Source organism: Siphateles boraxobius, unplaced genomic scaffold, assembly GCF_051911475.1.
Source record: "Siphateles boraxobius isolate OS27281-9 unplaced genomic scaffold, OSU_SipBor_1 46, whole genome shotgun sequence".
Taxonomy (NCBI): domain Eukaryota; kingdom Metazoa; phylum Chordata; class Actinopteri; order Cypriniformes; family Leuciscidae; genus Siphateles; species Siphateles boraxobius.
Window position 1 is genome coordinate 16,439,492 of NW_027509097.1, and position 23,588 is coordinate 16,463,079.

Genomic DNA, 23,588 nt, shown 5'->3' on the forward strand with positions numbered 1-23,588 from the left:
TCCCGTTTTTTAATGTTGCACTTGTAGATTTACCATGATGGTCTTACTTTGAAAAGCTGTTGATGTGGCTATTATCACACATGGTCTCTGCTTTCACAGTCCACGTTTCTGCACTGGCACTGCGCGAGTGCGCGCATGCAAGATTCAGTATCAGCTAACTCTACTAGCTACACGTCCATGGTGTCGCATGAAGAAGACGAGCGCCCCATGAACCATTTCAGCTCATTTACGAGTTCCCCAATCCATCAATTTACCTGGAATAGGTACTGAAAACACAGCAGACTTTGTTGTGGTCAAAACCGCCTTGTGGGTTAAAGCGCCACCTGCTAGAAACGTCAGCTATATTAGTTAAAGCCACTATGGACTCGAGAGACATAGCTCCTGATTCGTGGGAACAGGAGGACGATGTTGAGGCCACGGCTGATACCGAACTTCAGTCCGCCTTCACCGGGCTCAACGTTAACGCTCCGGAATTCGTACCATCCTTTCTTTCTCAAGGTCCAGCGGAAAACGATACGTCTGATGGTAAACTAACAGCGTTAATAAACCGACTAACAGCATTGATGCATTCTGACCATAAAAGGGCTTTTAGCTGGAAATGTTTATAACGGGCTAGCCAAACAGATGCCAGCGTTTATTTGAGCGCTATATTTACCATGGTCGAGTTAGACATTTTCATTATACATAGTCAGGTGTACGTTATAGTATGTTACTGTTGCGCACTTTAATAAACATATGTGATCTGTTATGACTCATGAACTAAAGGCCGGATAGACTTGCGTAGCCAGTTTAGCAGCCGACTTAATATACTTGTTAATACATGATAGCATGACGTACATAACACACTATACGAACTAGTACTAATTTAAAACAGCTTAATCAGAATTGTGTGCTTATTCAAATGTTTTACACGTAAATAAATTAACAACACTAATGAGAAATATGATTCAAATTATGTCTGAGGTGAAGACACAAATTATCGCTATTCTAGCTGTTTTATTCTACACAGGAGCGGGTCGCCCACTTATGGGTGCTGCGTGTTTGTCACATGATCAGCTGTGTCGTACAAGTTAATACTATGACCTGCTGATAATATTTGACTCCAGTCTGTTTCAGGCTATTTCATTTATTGTGTAAATTACAAGGAGGCATTTCCACACTAACAGAAAATTGTCATTAGAGTAAAATTGTCCTGTTTGTTTTCACCTGTACATTGAAATTATATGTATTTAACTTCTATTAACAGTGAGCTAAACAACCTAATTGGATAGCATAAACGATTTTTAAATTTGGCATGACATGGAAGTTGCAAGTCTTTTTTCCCTATTGGGTCGTTTCCTCCAAGGAGGCCAGGGAGGCAGTGCCTCAAAAAAAAAAAAAAAATTGAGTAATTGAGAATGAATGGGGTAAAGTCATGTGAGAGGAGGCAATAGGCCTACCTATATAGTGATATGATTGGTTCGTGGGATAATTCCCTCCTCTTGTTTTCTGAGTGTTTTTAATGAGCAATCAGCCTGGTGAAATTAAAGTTACATCTTCGTGTAGTCTTGTATCTTCAACCAGTGTTTACAGAGCTTTGATTGATGATACAACAATAAGTTAATCAGTTCACAAAAAAGTGTTTAAATTGTTACTGCCTTTAGTTATTATTTTGGAATAAATGTAAAAATACTTAAAACACTAACTTGAGATTTATACTTGTTTTTAAAAAACAGAACATTAATTACATTGTTAAGGTAAAAATACAAAATAAAATTGTATATTAAACTGTAATTTTTTGATATAATGTAAAGTGATTTTATTTAACCAGGAAAATGTGACAACATTAAGTGTAACTGAGATATAAATTTACATTTGATATATATATACACATACATATATATATACACACACGCATATATATATATATATATGTGTGTGTATATATATGTATGTGTATATATATATATATATATATATATATATATATATATATATATATATATAAACTGTGAGGACTTTCCCTCCTCATTTCAGAACACCCCTGCACGCCACTGATCCAAGTGAAACGGTATTAAAAAAATGTAGGAGGGACTTGATTTTGTCAATTGGGTAATTTGTATTGCTGTGAGCTCATGTGAGTGACAGCTTGTCCTGCCCTCCCACCAGTAAACACATCATCAGAAAAAAGATATCGTTGCAAGAGGGAAAGAAAGTTATTTTGATTGAAATTCAAGAGGGCACATTCATTTACAGAAAATAAAATAATTATGTGCACGGATAAATTATTTATAATATATACTGCAATATTCCATAAAAAAATAAGAGTTGTCAATTTTGATTTCGTGGTTACTCAAAACTGTCAGATTTATTAGTGAGTTTGATTTAATGTTTTCCAATCATAACCCATATCTCTCTCCACAGGCACTGATGCAGTGGCAAGCATGGAGATCTCAGAACCAGTGGGTATGTTAATGCTTTTTGGATATCTGTCTATCAAGCTAGACTCTGCTTTTCTCCTTGGGGTTTGTGTTCTGATATAGTGTTGCACTTCCACTATTGCTGCTTCTTCAGCCATACAGAGGGAAACTTGTTACATCAGCACTCATGTGCTCAAATTACAGTCCTCATTTATCCCTTTACGTACACCTCCAGCCACAGATACTGACCCAAAGAAGCAGAACTGTCAAAACAATGAATGCGTTTCTCAATTTCTGTTGTTGTAGCTTGTTTCTTAGCTTGATTTTGGATTTTGTGTATTGTTGCAGTGCAATGTAAGTTCATTGAACTTAATTTCCTGTCCTCTGCTTAATTCTCTTAATCAATCTTTTTTTTGGCTTAAAGCGTGGTTCTCAAACTTTTTTTTACTTGCTATGTGAACACACACAAAAAATTAATAAATCGTAAAAAAAAAGGTTAAATGGTTCTGAAAAAAAATAGTCACGCTTGTACTGTTTATTGGAAAGAAATGTAAAGGGAATTTCATCTAGTGGAAATGTTTTGTACTGAGCACAAACCAAATCTTACTGAAAGATATCAACCTCAAATTTGGAACACAATTAGTTTCGATTTATGGTTTAGAATTTTTTTTACACAATTTTAGAGTGTAGTTTTGGAAAATATAAATTTCATATAAAATTTAAAAATATCATTTTATTTATGCATTTTTCATAATAATAAACTTAAACTTCTATAATTTTTTTAGTTTCACTTATTTCAGTTATTCTTTATTTTTCACTTTAGCAATAATCTGCCAAGTGTCTTTTTTTAAAAGATACCCAATTTAAGGTAATAAAGGTTTATTACATTCATTTAGTACATATAGTACATTCATTTCATTGAAAAAAAGTTTGATCCTTTTTGACGGCAAAACGAGCAGCACCAAAGGGTTAAACAGTAATTATTTTTATTTATTTATTTAAAAAGTGCTTTATTTATTTACATTTTTTTTTTAAAGTAACACCAGGTAACTTTTGCTCTCGGGGTCCCCCTACAGTTGGGAAACAGTATTGTCCTGTCGTAAACTCTGTCATCGTGCATTTGTTGACAACCATGATAGCCCTGAACACTGTAGGAGGAGGTCACATGCAGGTGTTCTGCTTGCGTCGCGTGTGAAATGTCTTCATCCCAGGTACAGTGGCATATATTTAATCATGTCATATGAATATAATTTCATGGGTTTTATTTTTTTTTAACGACAAATGATCGCGATGATCACGTTTACAAGCCAGTGTCATTATAGTAGCCTAGTCTATTGGTTACCGTTTTACTGAATCTATATGATACTTCAGTGCAATGCTTGAGTGGTAGATAATAACCATATATCGTCAATATTATAATATCAAGCTACCATAAATAAATCTGCAAATTTTACAAATCGATTTGCATTATAGCTTGAGGCAAGACAAATAATCATTATCTGATTCATGAAGATAAACGGAGGATAAGATAGCTTCCGTAACATAGTCAGGCAGACAAAAAAACACCCCAGACTACGTGGTGTCATTGGTTGTTGCGTTAAATGTTACCCAGATACAATAGTGCTATTTTCTGATTGGCTAACAACACCAGACGAACAACACCAGAGGAGACGCGCTTGAATTCATGCCTGTTCCACAGTGTGAGCGGCGCGGCCAGAGTTTTGGGCGCTGCGGCATATTGAATATATTACAAATAGTTTTTCAGCGTGAGAAATACAATGTGTGGCAGGAGAGCGTGACAAAAGACTCAATGCGTGACACTTGACAGCCCTGCGATTTTAAGGAAGTGGGGGTGGTGGTGGAAGTGACGTATATGCCGTAAAGCAGTCGAGTTTTGTAGTTCTCTTTGTTCGCCGGTGACTACCCGAAACCCGAAGTTTAAAAGTACGATTAAAAACGCTACAGACCCCGTCAGGCTATGGCAGACGTGTCATTCAACCTATTGTAAGTCGATGTACCATCACAAGAGACTTGGAAATATATTATGAAGGTTGAAAAGTTACCTGGTGTTACTTTAAATGAATACATTGATAAGTGATTTCTTCTTTTTTTTTTGGCAAATAGATACTCTACCAAAAAATAGAAATTCTATCATCATTTACTTATCCTGCTGTTGTTCCAAACCTGTATTGCATTTCTTTTATTTTTTTTTTGTTGATATTTTTAGGAACTTTGGTAACCAAATAAAATTAGAACATTGGTTGACTTCCATTGTCACAGAAGAAAGAAAGTCATACAGTTTTGGAACAACATGAGGGTGAGAAAATGATGACAGAATTTTCATTTTTGAATTAACTATCAATTTAAGTGACACTCTTAGCATAAAAGAGAATGTCATATTAGTTTTGAACTAATCATTAATGAAAAAGATTAAAAGAAGACAAAGTTTTTCATTTTACAGTGAATAATCCCTTAATAGCCCTTACCACTCTCTTAGGTTAGCTTGTGTTCAGGAGGTCCTCCGTTGTTTTATGAATACAAAGCATTTACATTTTTAAAAAATATTTCACATGGTTTAGTTAAAAGATTGTTTTACTAAACAGCTGAGCTGACTCAACTGAAATGACACCGCTTATGATTGAAGGGCCACGGTAGATACTGAGTGTTAAAGACGCATTTTTGTTGGCTTGTTTCTATATTTTCCAGGAACAGGTCATTGTGTTTTAGTAAGTTTAACATTGAATCCTACATCCTCTAAATGCAAACATGTTGCTGTGACTGTCCTCACAGCTGCAGTGGAGAACGGAGAGACAGATGCCTGCGCAGTGGAGACGTGGGAGCAGAAGGGGGAGCGGGATGAGGAGGAACCAGGAGCTGGATCTCCGGCTGACACTGGATGCTGTAGGGATGTGGAACAGGATGAAATGATGGAGGAGGATGAAGAGATGCCGACCCCCAAGCTGCCTCCTCCTTTACCAGATGCCCCTAAGAAAGAACATGTGAATGTTGTGTTCATTGGACATGTGGGTATGTTAACGTGTTTTTAGTGTCATTTAGTGTTGGAATATACAGTTACGGTTACAGTGCATGTCAGAACTATCTTGTTGATGTATATACATATTCGTTGGGAATTGTCCTCCTCTGGGAAGTTAAACTGTTTTGTTCACTTTGTTCTGCAGACGAAAAGAATTTACGGCACACTGTAAACCCAAATAAGTTGGCAATCAGTTGCCTCAAATTTTTTAAGTTAAGAAATTAAAATTTTAAGTAAGCAGAACTGATAGATTTTTATTTTGTACTCATACATTTTAATTGTTCTTAACTTGAAATGTTTGAGTACACTAATTCATACATTTAACTTAAAACTTTCATGTAATCTCAATGTGAACACTTTAATCAGTATAAATTAAGCTAGCTTTAACATGCTAGTTTGCTAACATACTAATTTGTTAACGTTAACAAAGGTTTGTTATACAGTAGCACTTGCAGTATGAGTGCAGCAAATTAAAGATTTTATTTGCTCACAAATCAAGCTGCATGCACCACTTGTCACCATGGTAACTATCCTAAAACCAACATTAACAGAAATTCTTCTAAATTAGCATAACAAACCATGATTCACTACTAAATCCCTCACTTAACATTAATCTTGCACAAAAAAACATATTACACTTAATTTTAGCATTTACACTCCCTTTCGAGTGCCACCGGCAAAGCATGCTGGGAAATAGACATCCCAGGCGTTTCAGTTAAACTTAAGTTCATCTAAATTAAAAGAAATAATTTCATAAAACTCAAAACAATGAAACAGTTCAGTTTACTTAAAATATAAGTGTTGTGACCTTGAAAGAAAAAGAAAGTGCTAAATACTCATAAAAGTTCATTTGACTGAACTAATTAGTTTAATTTAAGTTTGTCCTACTCAAACCAATTAATTGTTTTGAGCGTTAGGGTTTACAGTGGTTGGCAGAGATTTTTTCATATTAAAACTAACATTATAATAATTGCACCTGTTTCTGATTATTGATTGATCTAAGTGTAGACTACTTAGATAAAGCAATATTCAGAAACAGGTGCAACGAATAAAAAGCACAAGTACAAAACTTGTAAATAAAATAATTTTATATATACAATTTGATAATGTTGAGTTTTTAGTGCTGTCAGATCGATTAATTACGATTATTCGATTCTAAAATAAAAGTTTGCGTTTATATAATGTGTATGTATTTATATATTATATTTATTTACATATATACATATATGTGTATGTGTGTTTGCGTGTCTGTGTACAAACATATTATATATATATATATATATACACACACACACACACACACACACACACACACACACACATATATATATATACATATTTACAAACATCTAAAATATATTATATATATATATATATATATATATATATATATATGTATATACAGGTCCTTCTCAAAAAATTAGCATATTGTGATAAAGTTCATTATTTTCCATAATGTAATGATAAAAATTAAACTTTCATATATTTTAGATTCATTGCACACCAACTGAAATATTTCAGGTCTTTTATTGTTTTAATACTGATGATTTTGGCATACAGCTCATGAAAACCCAAAATTCCTGTCTCAAAAAATTAGCATATTTCATCCGACCAATAAAAGAAGTGTTTTTAATACAACAACAAAAAGTCAACCTTCAAATAATTATATTCAGTTATGCACTCAATAGTCAATACTTGGTCGGGAATCCTTTTGCAGAAATGACTGCTTCAATGCGGCGTGGCATGGAGGCAATCAGCCTGTGGCACTGCTGAGGTGTTATGGAGGCCCAGGATGCTTCGATAGCGGCCTTAAGCTCATCCAGAGTGTTGGGTCTTGCGCCTCTCAACTTTCTCTTCACAATATCCCACAGATTCTCTATGGGGTTCAGGTCAGGAGAGTTGGCAGGCCAATTGAGCACAGTAATACCATGGTCAGTAAACCATTTACCAGTGGTTTTGGCACTGTGAGCAGGTGCCAGGTCGTGCTGAAAAATGAAATCTTCATCTCCATAAAGCTTTTCAGCAGATGGAAGCATGAAGTGCTCCAAAATCTCCTGATAGCTAGCTGCATTGGCCCTGCCCTTGATAAAACACAGTGGACCAACACCAGCAGCTGACATGGCACCCCAGACCATCACTGACTGTGGGTACTTGACACTGGACTTCAGGCATTTTGGCATTTCCTTCTCCCCAGTCTTCCTCCAGACTCTGGCACCTTGATTTCCGAATGACATGCAAAACTGAGCAACAGTCCAGTGCTGCTTCTCTGTAGCCCAGGTCAGGCGCTTCTGCCGCTGTTTCTGGTTCAAAAGTGGCTTGACCTGGGGAATGCGGCACCTGTAGCCCATTTCCTGCACACGCCTGTGCACGGTGGCTCTGGATGTTTCTACTCCAGACTCAGTCCACTGCTTCCGCAGGTCCCCCAAGGTCTGGAATCGGTCCTTCTCCACAATCTACCTCAGGGTCCGGTCATCTCTTCTCGTTGTGCAGCGTTTTTTGCCACACTTTTTCCTTCCCACAGACTTCCCACTGAGGTGCCTTGATACAGCACTCTGGGAACGGCCTATTTGTTCAGAAATTTCTTTATGTGTCTTACCCTCTTGCTTGAGGGTGTCAATGATGGCCTTCTGGACAGCAGTCAGGTCGGCAGTCTTACCCTTGATTGCGGTTTTGAGTAATGAAACAGGCTGGGAGTTTTTAAAAGTCTCAGGAATCTTTTGCAGGTGTTTAGAGTTAATTAGTTGATTCAGATGATTAGGTTAATAGCTCGTTTAGAGACCCTTTTCATGATATGCTAATTTTTTGAGACAGGAATTTTGGGTTTTCATGAGCTGTATGCCAAAATCATCAGTATTAAAACAATAAAAGACCTGAAATATTTCAGTTGGTGTGCAATGAATCTAAAATATATGAAAGTTTAATTTTTATCATTACATTATGGAAAATAATGAACTTTATCACAATATGCTAATTTTTTGAGAAGGACCTGTATATATGTATATGTAAAAAAAGGTAATTTCCCAGAAACAAAATTATGGCCAGTGAAATTGTTGATTGGTTAGCAAGAGTGGCTGGTGAGCAAATAAATTATTTATTACTGATTTATTTTTCTTTTGTATAGATGCAGGCAAGTCTACAATTGGTGGACAGATTATGTGAGTGAACCACTTTTTATAACCTTTCAGTTATACATTATGATATATGATGTGAAAAAATGCACATTTAATTGTTTACCATTAAGGTATCTAACTGGTATGGTGGACAAAAGAACGCTGGAGAAATATGAACGGGAGGCAAAAGAGAAGAACAGAGAGACTTGGTAAACATTTATTTATGCCTTTCTTTCCATGCCTTTTCATAGAAATGCAGCATAATATTGCACTAATGACCAAAAGTTTGGGGTCGTTAAGTCTCTTAACCTGAATTTATTTGATCAAAGTACAGTAAAAACAGTAATATTGTAAAATATTATTACAATTTAAAATAATTTATACAGAAAAATATATTTTTATTTTAATACATTTTTTAAATAAAATGTATTCCTTTAAAGGCAAAGCTGAATTTACTTCAGTCTTCAGTGTCACATGGTCCTACAGAAATCAGTCTATTATAGTGATTTGGTGCTCAAGAAACATTTCATATTATTATAATCAATGTTGAAAACAGTTTTGCTACTTATATTTTTGTGGAAATTGTGACCCATTTTTAAGGATCTTCAGGAAGTTCAACATTTGTTTTGTAACATTATAATTGTCTTTACTTCTACTTTTAATCAATTATTATTGTTATATATTTTTTTTAAATCTTACTCACCCTAAACTTTTGAATGGCACTGTAGTGTACATCATGTGACAAACATGGAGATTGGTTAAAAGGCTTTATCTAAAATAAGAAACCCAAATGGTATAGTCACTTTAAGACGTCTATATGAGCTTTTACACATGTTCTTGGCTTTTTTGAGTGAAATATTTGTTCTCATGATGCGATCTGGGTTGAAATGGCATCTCATTCATGTTTATCCTTGCAGGTATCTTTCCTGGGCTCTAGACACAAACCAAGAGGAAAGAGACAAGGGGAAAACAGTAGAAGTTGGAAGAGCCTACTTTGAGACTGAGAAAAAGCACTTTACTATTCTTGACGCCCCGGGCCATAAAAGCTTTGTACCCAACATGATTGGGGGGGCATCCCAAGCTGATTTGGCAGTGCTGGTGAGTTCCTCTTGAAACGCCTACAGCAAGCTGTGCAAGTCTTTGACAAAGACATTATAAGTAATGCTTGTTGAATTGAGAGTACAAAATCAGAAAAAAGGTTCGGTAATAATTATTGAAATTTCTATTTTTTTTTTCACTTTAAAATATTTTTACTTTAAGATAATATTATTAGACATACTAATATATAGTATTTAATAAGAAATTAATATAACAATTAAGTTAAATTAATCAAAAGTGAAAGTACATTTACAATGTTTTATAATTATTTTTTCAAATAAATGCTGATCTTAAAATATATTAAAATAGTTATGTTATTTTAAATTGTAACAATATTTTGCAATATTGATGTTTTTACTGTATTTTTGAATTAAAAAAAAAATGCTGCCTTGGTGAGAATAAAAAAAAATTACAAAAACATTACCAACCCCAAACTTTTGAACAGTAGTGTACATATAAATAAAAATAAAAATATAAAAATAATAGGTCTTGACTTTATTTAGTGACACTTAAGAAAAGAAAATTTTCCTTTTTGTCAGGTCATCTCTGCCAGGAAGGGTGAGTTTGAGACCGGTTTTGAAAAGGGAGGTCAGACGAGGGAGCATGCCATGCTGGCCAAAACAGCTGGAGTCAAACATCTGATAGTCCTCGTCAACAAAATGGATGATCCCACTGTGAACTGGAGTTTGGATAGGTGAATTAAATAGAGTTTGACTTCTATCATTTTTTTATCCTTGGATCTGGTCCTTCTTTTAACAATTACTACACATTTACCCCCACAGATATGAGGAATGTAAAGAGAAGTTAGTGCCATTTCTGAAGAAAGTGGGCTTTAATCCAAAGAAAGACATTCACTTCATGCCCTGCTCCGGAATGACAGGAGCCAACCTGAAAGAAACTTCAGAGTTGTGCCCCTGGTACACGTAAGTTTAACATGTCATTTTTCAGGCTACTGTGAACATACGAAGGTGAAATCCGAGCGACAATTGGCAGTTTACTTCAACTCTGAACTTTTATAGGGGATTGCCTTTCATTCCACATCTGGACAGCCTGCCAAACTTCACCAGACCAACTGATGGTCCCATCAGATTAGCTATTGTGGATAAATACAAGGTAAGTGAAACATTTCATGTCAAGTTTAATGAAATTTGCATATGCAGTATGCACTTCAAAACGGCATCTGTTGTTCTAAAATAAAATATTCTGAGTGTCTATCAAGAGTGTCTTACTTTTCCAAATACTGCTATTGTCTCAGTTTCTGCTGATGATTTCCAATTATTTAAAGGAGTGTTTTGGCAGGAAAGTATCTAGTATAATGGAACGAGGAAATTGTTTTCTCAGCTGTTCTCTTCCCAGTGAGACAAAATTTGTCCAGTATTATGAAACCAATAAGCTAAACTAAGCCCTGTGTTCAGCACATGTAATGAGATTAAGTTCAAGTTAAATTCTTGCTTAGTTTCTTTGTTAGAGCTGGCAGTTATCATCAGATTGAAGTGTCAGTAATTGGATAGAAAACATCTTCAAATACGCTTGACACCCAAATGCTACAAGTCAATTTAGGCATCACAACATTATAAATGTAATTGTTATAATGTTATAAAGGAGTGTTATTAAATTAAATTATTAATGTTATTAATTAATTATTAATCTTTTTTCAAGATAACCTTTACTGAGTGTTAAATATAGAAATATATGTAATCGCGATGAATCGCATTTAACATAAAAGTTTGTATGCATACATAGACAGCACACACACACACATTTACTGTATATATATATATATATATATATATGCATACATATATATATATGTGTGCATTTACACACACATATATTAAATAAACACAAATGTTTGTTAGATGTGATTAATCGCGATTAATCGGTTTGATAGCTTTTATATTTATAGAATAAAAAATGTAAAAGTTACTAAAATACGAAATACGAATACTGTAAAATACGAGAGTATTCTGTCTAAATGAATAACACTTTTAAATGCTACATGTGAATTTAGGCATCACAACATTATAATGTTATAGTGTTTATTACTATTTTTTAAGATGACCTCTGCCATCATTTAATTTTCACTTAAAGTTAATCTAAATGTAAAAAAGGAGGCATGAATAAATATTCAAAAATATATACTTTAAAATCTCTAATATCAGCTGATAGAGTCCATAATGCTGCTTTATAATCTCTTGTGCAGGACATGGGCACTGTGGTGCTTGGAAAACTGGAGTCTGGGTGTATCGGGAAAGCACAACAACTTATTATGATGCCAAATCGGGTAAGACTGTACAAAACAACAGTATGCATGGGAGAATTTCCTTCTTGTTTTGTTAGGTACAAATACAATATGTTTTTATCGTAACCATTATGAATTTACCCATTATGTTGAATGATAACAGTCAACGTTTAAAACACTGTTTGTTCTTATTTCCCAGAACACAGTGGAGGTGTTGAGTCTTCTCTCTGATGATGTGGAGACGGAGTACGCCTCGCCTGGTGAAAACCTGAAGCTCCGGCTCAAAGGCATCGAGGAGGAAGAGATTCTCCCAGGATTTATCCTATGCAATGCTGAGAACCTCTGTCACTCAGGGCGCACTTTTGATGCCCAGGTAATGATTCAAGCACTGACGGTAAAGATCATGGTAACACTTTACAATACGGGTGCACTAATATGCATTAATTCATGTTTAACTAATGCACAGACAATCATGAGTTAATGTATGATTCATGAAGAACTAAACCATTAATTAATTATTACTGCATCAGCAACTAATAAAGAGTCTATATGATTAATAGATTAAGTAATACATGAAGTGCTATTAATTCAATGTGTCATTGTGTATTAATTCCTTAATAACATATTTTATTAATGTAAATTAATGTGTTAATTACCACAAGTAGTCAAAGCTATGCACTTCAACTACCAGTTGTCTGCTTTAATTAATCATTAGCTAATGATTTGCAAAGGTATCATTATGTTATGACTTTACTTGTTGAGGCACATCATTATTAACGAGTCATTTAGTAATTGTAGTAATTTACACATGAATTTCCACTAACAATGAAGCAGAGGTGTCAAGTAACGAAGTACAAATACTTAGTTACATTACTTAAGTAGAAATTTTGGGTATCTATACTTTACTTGAGTAATTATTTTTCAGCCGACTTTTTACTTCTACTCCTTACATTTTCACGCAATTATCTGTACTTTCTACTCCTTACATTTTATAAATAGCCTCGTTACTCCTATTTCATTTCGGCTTGTTTCATTTCGGGTTGTCATTGTTCAAAAAATGGCCAATTACACAAACATTTAATAGATCTGAGTCCCACCTCCTGAACATCGCTAAACTGATTGGCTCTATGTTTTCTTTCTAACTTGTGAGAGGCTGTTACATTTGGTTGTGTGAAGCGGCAAAACTCATCCGAAGGAATTAGGAAACCTAGATGCGGTAAGTGACGGAGAAATCAACAGTTTTCTGCTCAAGAATACGGGGCAAATCGCGTCAAATATTGATTTGGGGACAGCCGTTTTTACAATATAGTACTGTAAGACAATCGCGGGATAAGTGGCAAACATAATCGAGAGTGTGTGTGTGAGAGAGAAAGAGTGAGAGAGAGAGTCTGTGTGTGTGTGTGTGTGTGTGTGTGTGTGTGAGAAAGAGAGAGAGAGAGAGAGAGAGAGAGAGAGAGAGAGAGAGTGTGTGTGTGTGTGTGTGTGTGTGTGTGTGTGTGTGTGTGTGTGTGTGTGTGTGTGTGTGTGTGTGTGTGTGTGTGTGTGTGTGTGTGTGTGTGTGTGTGTGTGTGTGTGTGAGAGAGAGAGTGTGTGTGTGTGTGTGTGTGTGTGAGAGAGAGAGAGAGAGAGTGTGTGTGTAACCCTACATTATAGAATCAAAATATCCCCATAAAGATAGCAATATCCGAAATCCTTGTCGGGATTTTTTAAATTTTTTATTTGAAAACGGCTTATAAATCAGACTAAGTGATGTTTTTTGAAAATGCAGAAAGTTATCTGTGATAGGTTTAGTGTAGGGAGGTAGAATACACAGTTTGTACAGTATAAAAATCATTGTCTATGGAAAGTCCCTATAAAACATGAAAAAATAACATTGCTTGGTCTGTTGAAATGAGAGGCCTGTTTGATCAAGTTGAAACCTTTTCATCCCAGTCTCATCAGCTGGACTGAAAGAAGTTTCAGTGCACTTAGGACGCTGAAAACATGTCTCAGAGCAATGGTCACAATGACACTTGACAGTATTGCTGTGTGTCGTGTCCAACAGGACAAACTTGACAGTATTGATGCAAAACATATATGCCAACAGTTAATTTCTGTTAAAGGGATAAGTTCACTTATTTAAAAATGAAAATTCTGTCATCATTTACTCACTCTGAAGTTGTTTCAAACCAGATTCTTTCTTCTGCTGAACACAAAATAAGATATTTTGAAGAATGTCGATAACCAAACAGTTGATGATAGCCATTGACTTCCATAGTATTTTTATTTTTTTTCCTACAATGGAAGTCAATGGCTACAATCAACTGTTTGGTTATCGACATTCTTCAAAATATCTTCTTTTGTGTTCAGCAGGAGAGAGAAACTGGTTTGAAACAACTTGAGAGTGAGTAGCCTAAATGATTTTTGTTTTTGGGTAAACTATATCCTTTTAATGAAAGATGCCGACGTGTTTGGCTTCTTTAAAAAGCAAGGAACAAGACAGTATTGCACTATTGCATTGCACTATGAACGGAGTAAAGTTAAGTCTCTGTTAAACTGCCTCCTTGTCTTTATTAGTTACCTTTAACATTACAGAATTAATGAATTAATGTATTTGTTAAGGTCAGTATAGACTAAAAACCTTAATACATAATCCTATTCATTTCCTGATTCCTCCACTTCTGTGGATGTCCCCAGCCCTTAAAAAGAAGTATAAACATATACCATTTCGACGATAACATGCCTCTGAAGTTTGACTTTTTGCACCATTACAATACTTATAGGCAACTAGTCATCATATCTTCCTCTCCATGAAACACATGTTAATTCTCAGTAGTACACACATGTGGTTCTTTAATGTATTTGCATTTTACTAAAATGGAAATTGGACTGAAATTCATTTTCTATGGGCATATATGCGGCTGAAATAGGTAGTGGATCCCACATTTTTCAACATTAACATTTTAATATAACGTTATAGTCATGGCCTTTAGAAACATGTTGTTTTGAGGAGGTGGTAGAGCCCCTGTGGTGCGGCCTAAGCTTTTGTCCTTAATGGCATTTTTTTCTTTGCATTACTTTTACTTTTCTACTTTAAGTAGTTTTGAAACCAGTTACTTTTACACTTTTACTTGAGTAAAAAGGTTGAGTTGATACTTTAACTTCTACAGAAGTCTTTTTAAACCCTAGTATCTATACTTCTACTTGAGTAACAAATGTGAATACTTTTGACACCTCTGCAATGAAGTAATTAATCATGTATTAATGTGTACCTGTATTATCTGCTATTAGTTAACGATTAGTTAAAAAAATGAGTTATTAGGGAATTAATTCACAATTACATATTTAATTAATAACAATTCATGTATGAACTAATACATTAACCATACAGACACTTAATTAGGTCCTAATGTGGTAATCATTAATGAATAGCTTAGATAATCATTAGTTACACATTAATTCAGTATTATCTGTGCATTAGCTAAGCATGAATTAATGCTTATTAGTGCACCCGTATTGTAAATTGTTACCAAGATGATGAATACTATCTCACTTTTTGGAAGATCTAATAGCTTTTTTCTTTGTTCTTGTTAACAGATTGTCATTATTGAACACAAATCCATTATATGCCCAGGTTACAATGCAGTACTACACATACATACCTGCATAGAAGAAGTGCAGATAACAGTAAGTTATTTTGTGTGCACTTCTAAAATATTCAGAGGTAAAGGTGTGAAACGTTCATTCAAATCTCCACGATAGAGAGCACCACGGTTTGTTTGTCTAAAATATTTAACTGTCATGTTCCTCAAAAACCTCTTCGAATAGGCGTTAATCTGTCTGGTGGACAAGAAGACAGGAGAAAAGAGCAAGACTCGCCCACGCTTCGTCAAACAAGACCAAGTATGCATCGCCCGTCTTAGGGCTGCAGGAACTATCTGCTTAGAGACTTTTAAAGACTTCCCTCAGATGGGACGTTTCACCTTGAGAGATGAGGGTAAGATGTCAAGAAAATATCACATGACAATTCAAATATAATATTCCCTGAATACTAAAATGAAGATGTTATTTGTTCTTTTTTAGGTAAGACAATCGCAATTGGCAAGGTGCTGAAGTTGGTACCTGAGAAGGACTAAATGCGGATTGAAGGACTTCCGTGGTGCACTCTGGGATTGAGGAGGATGCAGTGATGTGACGCTGCCAGATGTCCTCCAAACTGCTCCATCTTCCCACTGTGGATCAGTCTATGAAAATTAGTATGGGAAAAGGACATTATCAAAGTGACAGAATACATTTTTAGGAAGAACATTAATATAGAAAGACAAGCTCAGTGTGACAGCTTTCTCATATTGAGAGCTCAGCTATGCCACTCATGTAGCCCAATTTTTAGAGCCAGTTTCTCTCTACTGGTGCATATTCAATCTTAAAGTGGATGCAATTTTCTTTTAAGGCATTGGCCTTTTAATTTCATGTTAAAATACAGATGACTTACTGAGGGAGTCTTGGTGTCATCTCTTTGAGAGGTGCCTCTTTTTGATGCCGTTCAAACATAACATTCAGATCCCCGCCCCCAACCATTAAAGCAGGGTCTCTGATTGCATATCACTTTATAACAACATCATCTGGATAGTTAGTGATTGCTGAGTGTTTCATTATGGCATGAAAAGGGTCCATACAGAGTCAGAGCTTGCTCTTTACCTGGAAAGCCCTGCAAGAGTTATAATTGTCAAGATCAGGTCATACAAGAGGCCTTGTCCTTCAAATAAAAAAAAACTTATGTAGAGATGTAATCATGCACCAGATGAGCAGATGAATTTGTTTACTGTGATGTCATTACATAACAAATGACAAATACACCCATGTGGTTTAAAAAAGAACATGTCACATCAGCTGGTGTAAATTCTGTACACTCCTGTTTGGGATGTAAACATCAAACTTCCAAAACAATAAAACACTAAAATGACTTTAAATGAAAGTGGTTTGTTTATATATGTGTTTATACAGTGTTCAATATCCTGGAAGTCACATTGTAGTTAACATATTCTGCTAATGCACTATGGTCAATGGACCTTTCTCACAGACTGTGATGACGGTCATCAGCATCGTAAATCCTCCAACGTATTTCATATTTTCATCTTTTTTATTATGTACACGTTATAACACTCTACTTTCTATTATATAACATTTGCATCTCTCTCTCTCTCTACCTCTTGTAAACTTATAAACGTTAACAAGAAATGGAGAATTTGGGGATCTATTTTCTAATACACGACAATGTATAAAAGGCTCCATTATTTTGTATCTTACGTTATGGCCCCGTTGAAGCCGTTTTTGTTAAAACAGGCTAGCGATTGCGTCATAACCACGCGAATTTATGTCGCACAATAGAGAGCCCTGAGGCAATCTTTTACTGTCTATGAGGCAATAGGGGGGACATAGAGGCATAAAGTCAAGGGAGAACCCCATAGATAGAGAGTCCATAAAAACAACGGGACAAAATATTTCAACAACGTTTTTGAGGAATTAGGTGATTCAGATTTGTTTTGCCACAGCTACTAGAAGATGTACAACTGTCAGACTATCGTCACGCTCAGTCGCTCAGCCATGAAACAGGAAGTGCAAAAATCGGGCTTCAGTGTTCTCCTTTGAAATCAATCGGGTCGCTGTGTCCATTTCTTTTACTGTCTATGATTACCCCCTTGTTTAAAATCATAGTTTAAAATAGGCCTGGATCTAAAAAAGGGTTTGTTGTGCTGCAGGAAAGTGACTGACTCATGAAGCATCCCACTATCTAATACATTTTTCAGAATAAAAGTCTTTGTGACGTTTACCGGCAATGCGCATGCGCCCTGTGCTTCCTCTACACACGTGCAGAATGGAGTCCCCACGAGATGAATTGGTTCTCGATCGGACTCAGGTAAACTAGCTATATTTGATAGTTTCCTCACATATTTGTTATGTTTTACTAATTTTGTTTGTGTGTATATTTCCGATTGGGTGGGTACCTTGTTAAAATCTATTAACAAACAATGCTGCCGTTTTGTTAACGGCTTTACAAGCGCGGCAACCAAATTGTCGAAGTTTAGATATAAAAACATGTATTATGTTTGCGTTGACATGTTATGTATATGCCCAATGAAGTTACATTGTTTATGACTATAACAACGACTGATTCTATGGCGGTTTCTGGCGTTGTTTATGACTATAACAATGACTGATTCTATGTCTGTTTCTGACGAAAGACGCTTAATTTAGTTCAAACATCATATTACAGGTGAAGAAAGCTGCACAGGCATTACAGGCATATATAAAGAGCAGCTCCTCGTCCCAGAAACTCTTCCAGAATGAGGGTCAGGCCGTCTTCCTACTGTTTACTCAATGGAAAATCCCTAAGAAGGAGCAAACCATTCGCATGTAAGTGTTTCAAATGGGAAATTAATCCAGAGTCATTGATTTAGACATGATGAACTTAAATATGTTACTGCTCTTACCAAATGTGCTGTGTACCACAGTCCTTTACCCCATGGACTGAGGAAAGAAACAGGAGACGTGTGTCTCTTCACCAGAGATGAACCCAACATGACTTCAGAACAGACGGAGAGGTTCTACAAGAAGTTACTAACTGAGAGAGGCTTCAAAAATGTCATAGAGGTATTTCATCTGTCTGATCCTTCAATGCTTTCAGCAATTATTATAGTAAGTTTACTATATGCAAATGCATTTCAGCAAACCCTGTCCTGTCTCAGTGCTGGTCGTGGGTTAAAAAGTGCTAAAGTACCTCAGAGTGTATCCAGACGAGTCTCCTCTATTGGAACTTGTCTCTACAAACTTTGAAACAACCAAGCATGGCCATTTTATGTGAAAGTATGTACTGGAACATATTTAAAAGTACGTTTACATAATTTTTTTTTCTCTTGTTAGGTGATTCCCTTTAAAGTTTTGAGAACTGAGTATAAGCCGTTTGAAGCCAAGAGAAGACTGCTAGGCAACTTTGATTTGTTTTTGGCAGACGCACGTATTCGACGCAGGTTACCCTCCCACATTGGAAAACATTTCTATGAAAGGAAGAAGTAAGTTTGCATTTAAATACACATCCAAACAAAAAAAAAAAGTTCAGAATTGAGATTTATTGTATACATTAGATATTTAAATGCTTAGTTTTATGATCAAAGCTCTGTTGTTTTTAATGTGGGGGGAGTACAATGTTGATTGAGGGATGTACAATTAAACATTCCACAAAAGCTTTTGGCATCATATTTGATACTCATAATTTAGCATGATTTGTTTTTAAAGAAATGTATGGATAACCAAGTAAACCTAAGTTCCTTCAGTTCAGAAAGTGTTCATCTTGAATTATTAATACCAATATAAAAGTTATTATGTTTACTTTTTAAAAATCAGTATAAAGATTTTGCAGCAAAAAGATATGTGTACCACATTATAAAGGGGGATGTATTTAGAATTATATTAAAAGGCGTTTTGCTTTCTAAAAAGTGTAGACTATCAATCGGGCAATTTTTTAAGACCCTGATTACAAAAACAAAAGGCTCACCATTAAAAGCCTTGTCCCAAGCACTTCAGCATAAATCACATATATACAATACAGTAGCCTAGTTTGAATCGGTGTACGATTCCTTCTCACAGTTTCAATGTTTAAGCTAGTCCCGGACTAAACTGCATGTTTGAGCTGTTATAATGGAAAGCAAAACCTTTTTGTCTCAAGATGCACGGCATGTTAATATAAAAGCTACTTCAATGTCCTAATTGAACTAAGGCCTAACCCTGGCTTAATCTAAACCCTGTCTGTGAAACCAGGACCTTTTATAATTTGTACACTCCTATGGCCAACTTTCTTTATCAAAAAGAAACAAACAAACAAACAAAAAAATCGATTGCCTTAAGTCATTTGACAACATGACTTATGTATAAAGAATCAACATGCATGTCCCATAAATAAAATGGAATGGCCTATTCTAGTTATTAATAATGCATCAATGTTTTTGAAAAAGAAACATCTATAAATTTATTTTAGCTACTGTTTCAAATAACAGCACCTACTGCTTGCGCTGAATCTGAAGAGCTGAATGAACACCGGGAAACTGAAGCGCTTTGTTAGCGGGTTAATTAACTCAATGAAACGCATCATATATGAGAAGTCAGATATTTATACAACATAAATCTATTACAACTTATATCTGCACAAAGAATTCACAGCGTTTTATTACAATAGACTTCATAATGTTACATAATATGACATTCCCAATCATAGTTATTAATGTCGTCGTGCATTGCTATTTGAGCTGCATGCGCTGAAGGTAAGCTCCTTACTACCACATTAATTAACATAACCAAATGCTTCCTATATGAGAAGTCAGATATATATTCACTAAATAAACATAATCCAATTTACAATTGCACAAAACAAAAGCCTCCGAATGCACAAGCGAACTTGACTTTGCTAATCATGAAGGTGTCGCATTCTTTTAAAGTAGTGTTCTCATTATAATTTTATGTAGGCTATATGATAGATTTGTGCTACTTATGTTGCGCTTAACTGTGTTTTCCTTTTTGAAGTGATTCCAACCATATTTTAAGCAATTCAAAACCATCATGCTGAACAGAGCACTTCTGAAGTGTCTCCGCTGAAGGAAAAATCCATTCTTTATTGGCTTTAATATATTGTCCTTATTTTCTTATCGGGGCAATACCATTAAAAATGAACACAAATCTGCATCCCTATTTTAAAATGACATCTGTGTGAGCTGTATGAAATACATCTCTACACTACTGACAATAGTCTTTTTTTCAATGATCTTTGTGAATGACATTTATTGAAGTATTTGTTTAGTTGTTGAACTCTTCATAGTATGTTTTTATTTTGTATTTTATTTGTGTCTGTTATTCACTTTCATTAATGCGTTGTTTGTATAATTGTATGTTTTATTTGATCTTATTCTTGTGAAGACCTTCGAGATGCTACTTTTAAAGGCGCTATAGAAAATAAAGTTTATTGTTGTTATTCCTCTGTGTCAGGGCTCCTCTGTCGGTGGATCTAGAGAGTAAAAATCTGGCCAGACACATGGAGCTCCTCATTCAAGGCACCACCCTCTGTGTCTCAAACAAAGGCTCCTGTTGGTATGAACATTTGATTTAGTTACAGTATGTAGAAGCACTACAGCAAACCATTCCCTGCTACATAACAGCTGGATATGGGTTAAAAATGTGCGATAGTAACTCATAGTGTATCCAGACGGGTCTCCTCATTTGTTGAAACTTGTCCCTACAAACTATGAAACATGAGATTATTTATTTTCTTCCAAAATCCAGAAATGTTTTCAGTTTCCCTGATTGTGAGATTTACCTTTGCAGCATGGCACGTGTAGCACATTCAAACATGACGGCAGATGAGATAGTCGAGAATGTGACTATGGCGGTTTCCACCATTTCAACAAAGTTAGCAACAGTGAGTAGAGCGGGTTAAGAGTTTTATGTATGTAACCTGTGTGCTTTTTTTCCCCACGGTATCATTTGCTACTCATCATTTCTTTGCATCTTCTTGTGTTTTTAATGGGATGTGTGTTTCTGTTCACCATGTTTTTACCTAAAACCTTGAATCTTTTGTTTCCCTCTCAGACAGGAAGAAACATAAAAATCATCCATTTGAAGAGTCAGAACTCAGTTGCTCTGCCCATCTACACCTCTGATTTGAGTCATCTTGCAGTGGTGGAGGAGGCCCAGAAGAAAGCTCATCCAACAAAGGTGAAGTTGTTTAAAGGCAATATGGATGTGTGTCCAAAAATACTTTTGTAAAATGAGAAGTCATTTGTTTTACCCTTTAATTTTTAGGGAGCACAAAAGAGGAAGAGCGAAAATAAGAAAACAGAACTATCAGAGCCAATCACTAAAGAGAAGGAGAAAGATGAAGACTGTGAAGAGGAAATACCACAGCTGGTGCCAATCGAGACGCCAACCAAAAAGCCAAAACGGGAGGTCAGTGTCTGCACATCTCACAAGGGACTGTTAGTTAAACCAGTATTTACACTGCATGGATGTTAATGCAATAATGTTGTTGTATGTGCTTTTTTGTGTGGATTTTTTTACAGGGCATATCCAAAAAAGGATTGAAAAAAGCACCCAGGCCTGCTAGCAAAGGACTTAAGAAAACCGTAAAAGACAAAAAACTGGCCAAGAAAACACCAAAGGTCACAGGACGTGTTCTGAAAAGAAAAGCTAAAACAAATAAAATCTGAAATGCAATTAATGTACAGCTTTCTCATCCTGTTAACAATTTACGTGGATATATACGGAACCAGAATTTGTAGTACACATGGTTGTTTATGTGAACGTTTGTTCTGACAGATCAACAGTTAATTAAAAGCATTCTAAATCTGATGATGGCTTTTGTGAATTCATTTAAATGAAGTCGGTATCTGGATTTGTCAGCTTTGATGTTACAATGTTCTGTTTACAGTAGGTCTGTGTAATAGATGTATTATATGACATGCATTTGATGAGCTAGACAATGTTGGACCAGCTGCTCTTCTGTTTGTGCCGCTGTTCCTGCTCACACTGGTTTGCTTGGTTTGGTAATGGTCATCTAGTCACTGAGTCTGATGTTTTTAAAATTTGAGATTTTTACCAAGATCATTTTGAAGATCTTTCCTGTTTTGATCAAGACGGGTGTTTTGAATTGTCTTTTGAGACTATATTAGGTAACACTTTATATTACGACCCGCAAACAACTGCGTAAGTAAACCGAAATTACGGTGTACGTTTCTGTAATTATAGTGTACTTCCGCGTAGGTATAAGGGAACAATATGTTAAGTTTTGGGTAGTAAGGGGGTACAACCAGATATACAAGCAAATTATTTATAATGTAATTAATTTAAAACTAACATGTACCTATTCTGTTAATATATTCCAGGCAAAAATTGTATGTCTGTTGTATATAAAAGTTTTTTCTGGCAAATTATTCTTCACATTTCTGGCAAAATATTCTTGTGTAATGTAGTTAGAGGGTAATTTTGACATCTGGGGGTTGTAAATTAAACGTGTGTGTATATATATATATATATATATAACATTTTTATCATACTGTACTTACATACAGCCATATAAATATATATGGCTGTATGTAAGTACAGTATGATAAAATTTTTATTTATTGGCTCTTCTTACTAAACTAGTTAATGTTAAGCCAAAACAATTAGTTTCTGCTATGATTTTAATTTAGAACGTACCATGTAGTACTTACCTTATCACATTGTATTGCAATGACACTTAAATGTCAGGGCAAATATACTGTGTAATTAAAACTTTTTTTTTTGTTCTGTTTTAGTAGAGTACTTTTCTCTGTAATTACTGTGCAAATAATGTTGTTTCGTATTGTTACATAGTAAGTAGTGTCTGTTACCCGTTTCAACTGTGTATTTACAGGGTAAGTGTAACTCCTGTGGGCTGTAAATTAAAGTGGCGCTTGTTACCTCCTTGTTCTGTGTAGTTACAGGGTAAGTGCAGTAAATATACAATAAAGGATCCCATTTAATTTCAGACTTTTATTTTACAACAAAATTTCAAAGTATTTATCCTGTAACTACACAGAACAAGGGGGTAAGAAGCGCCACTTTAATTTATAGCCCGCAGGAGTTACACTTACCCTGTAAATACACAGTTGAAACGGGTGACAAACACTACTTACTATGTAACAATACGAAACAACACTATT

At 35.2% G+C, this 23,588-nt stretch overlaps 2 protein-coding genes and 2 non-coding genes across 5 annotated transcripts; all 4 read left to right on the forward strand.

Annotated features, from left to right (window-relative positions):
• The first annotated feature begins 73 nt into the window (after nt 1-73).
• gspt1 (G1 to S phase transition 1) lies at nt 74-16,832 on the forward strand. 2 transcript variants are annotated; one of them, XM_077201131.1, is made up of 14 exons: nt 74-525; nt 2,404-2,445; nt 5,190-5,426; nt 8,555-8,588; nt 8,675-8,752; nt 9,461-9,641; nt 10,181-10,335; nt 10,424-10,564; nt 10,661-10,754; nt 11,845-11,925; nt 12,083-12,256; nt 15,460-15,549; nt 15,691-15,859; nt 15,946-16,832. In XM_077201131.1, the coding sequence occupies exons 1-14, from the start codon at nt 360-362 to the stop codon at nt 15,996-15,998; spliced, it is 1,695 nt and encodes a 564-aa protein (XP_077057246.1). In that variant the 5' UTR covers nt 74-359; the 3' UTR covers nt 15,999-16,832. The 2 variants fall into 2 exon arrangements, with proteins under 2 accessions (XP_077057246.1, XP_077057247.1); XM_077201132.1 differs by having other exon boundaries at nt 98-263.
• A 473-nt stretch (nt 16,833-17,305) lies between these two features.
• rsl1d1 (ribosomal L1 domain containing 1) lies at nt 17,306-22,254 on the forward strand. Its single transcript, XM_077201143.1, has 9 exons — nt 17,306-17,779; nt 18,137-18,276; nt 18,375-18,513; nt 18,784-18,932; nt 20,896-20,997; nt 21,232-21,325; nt 21,496-21,621; nt 21,709-21,852; nt 21,966-22,254. The coding sequence occupies exons 1-9, from the start codon at nt 17,699-17,701 to the stop codon at nt 22,110-22,112; spliced, it is 1,122 nt and encodes a 373-aa protein (XP_077057258.1). The 5' UTR covers nt 17,306-17,698; the 3' UTR covers nt 22,113-22,254.
• Nucleotides 18,580-18,703, forward strand: LOC143710340 (small nucleolar RNA SNORA55). Its single transcript, XR_013194529.1, has one exon. It is a non-coding gene; the product is annotated as a small nucleolar RNA SNORA55 (small nucleolar RNA).
• Nucleotides 21,032-21,162, forward strand: LOC143710341 (small nucleolar RNA SNORA55). Its single transcript, XR_013194530.1, has one exon. It is a non-coding gene; the product is annotated as a small nucleolar RNA SNORA55 (small nucleolar RNA).
• Nucleotides 22,255-23,588: the final 1,334 nt, after the last annotated feature.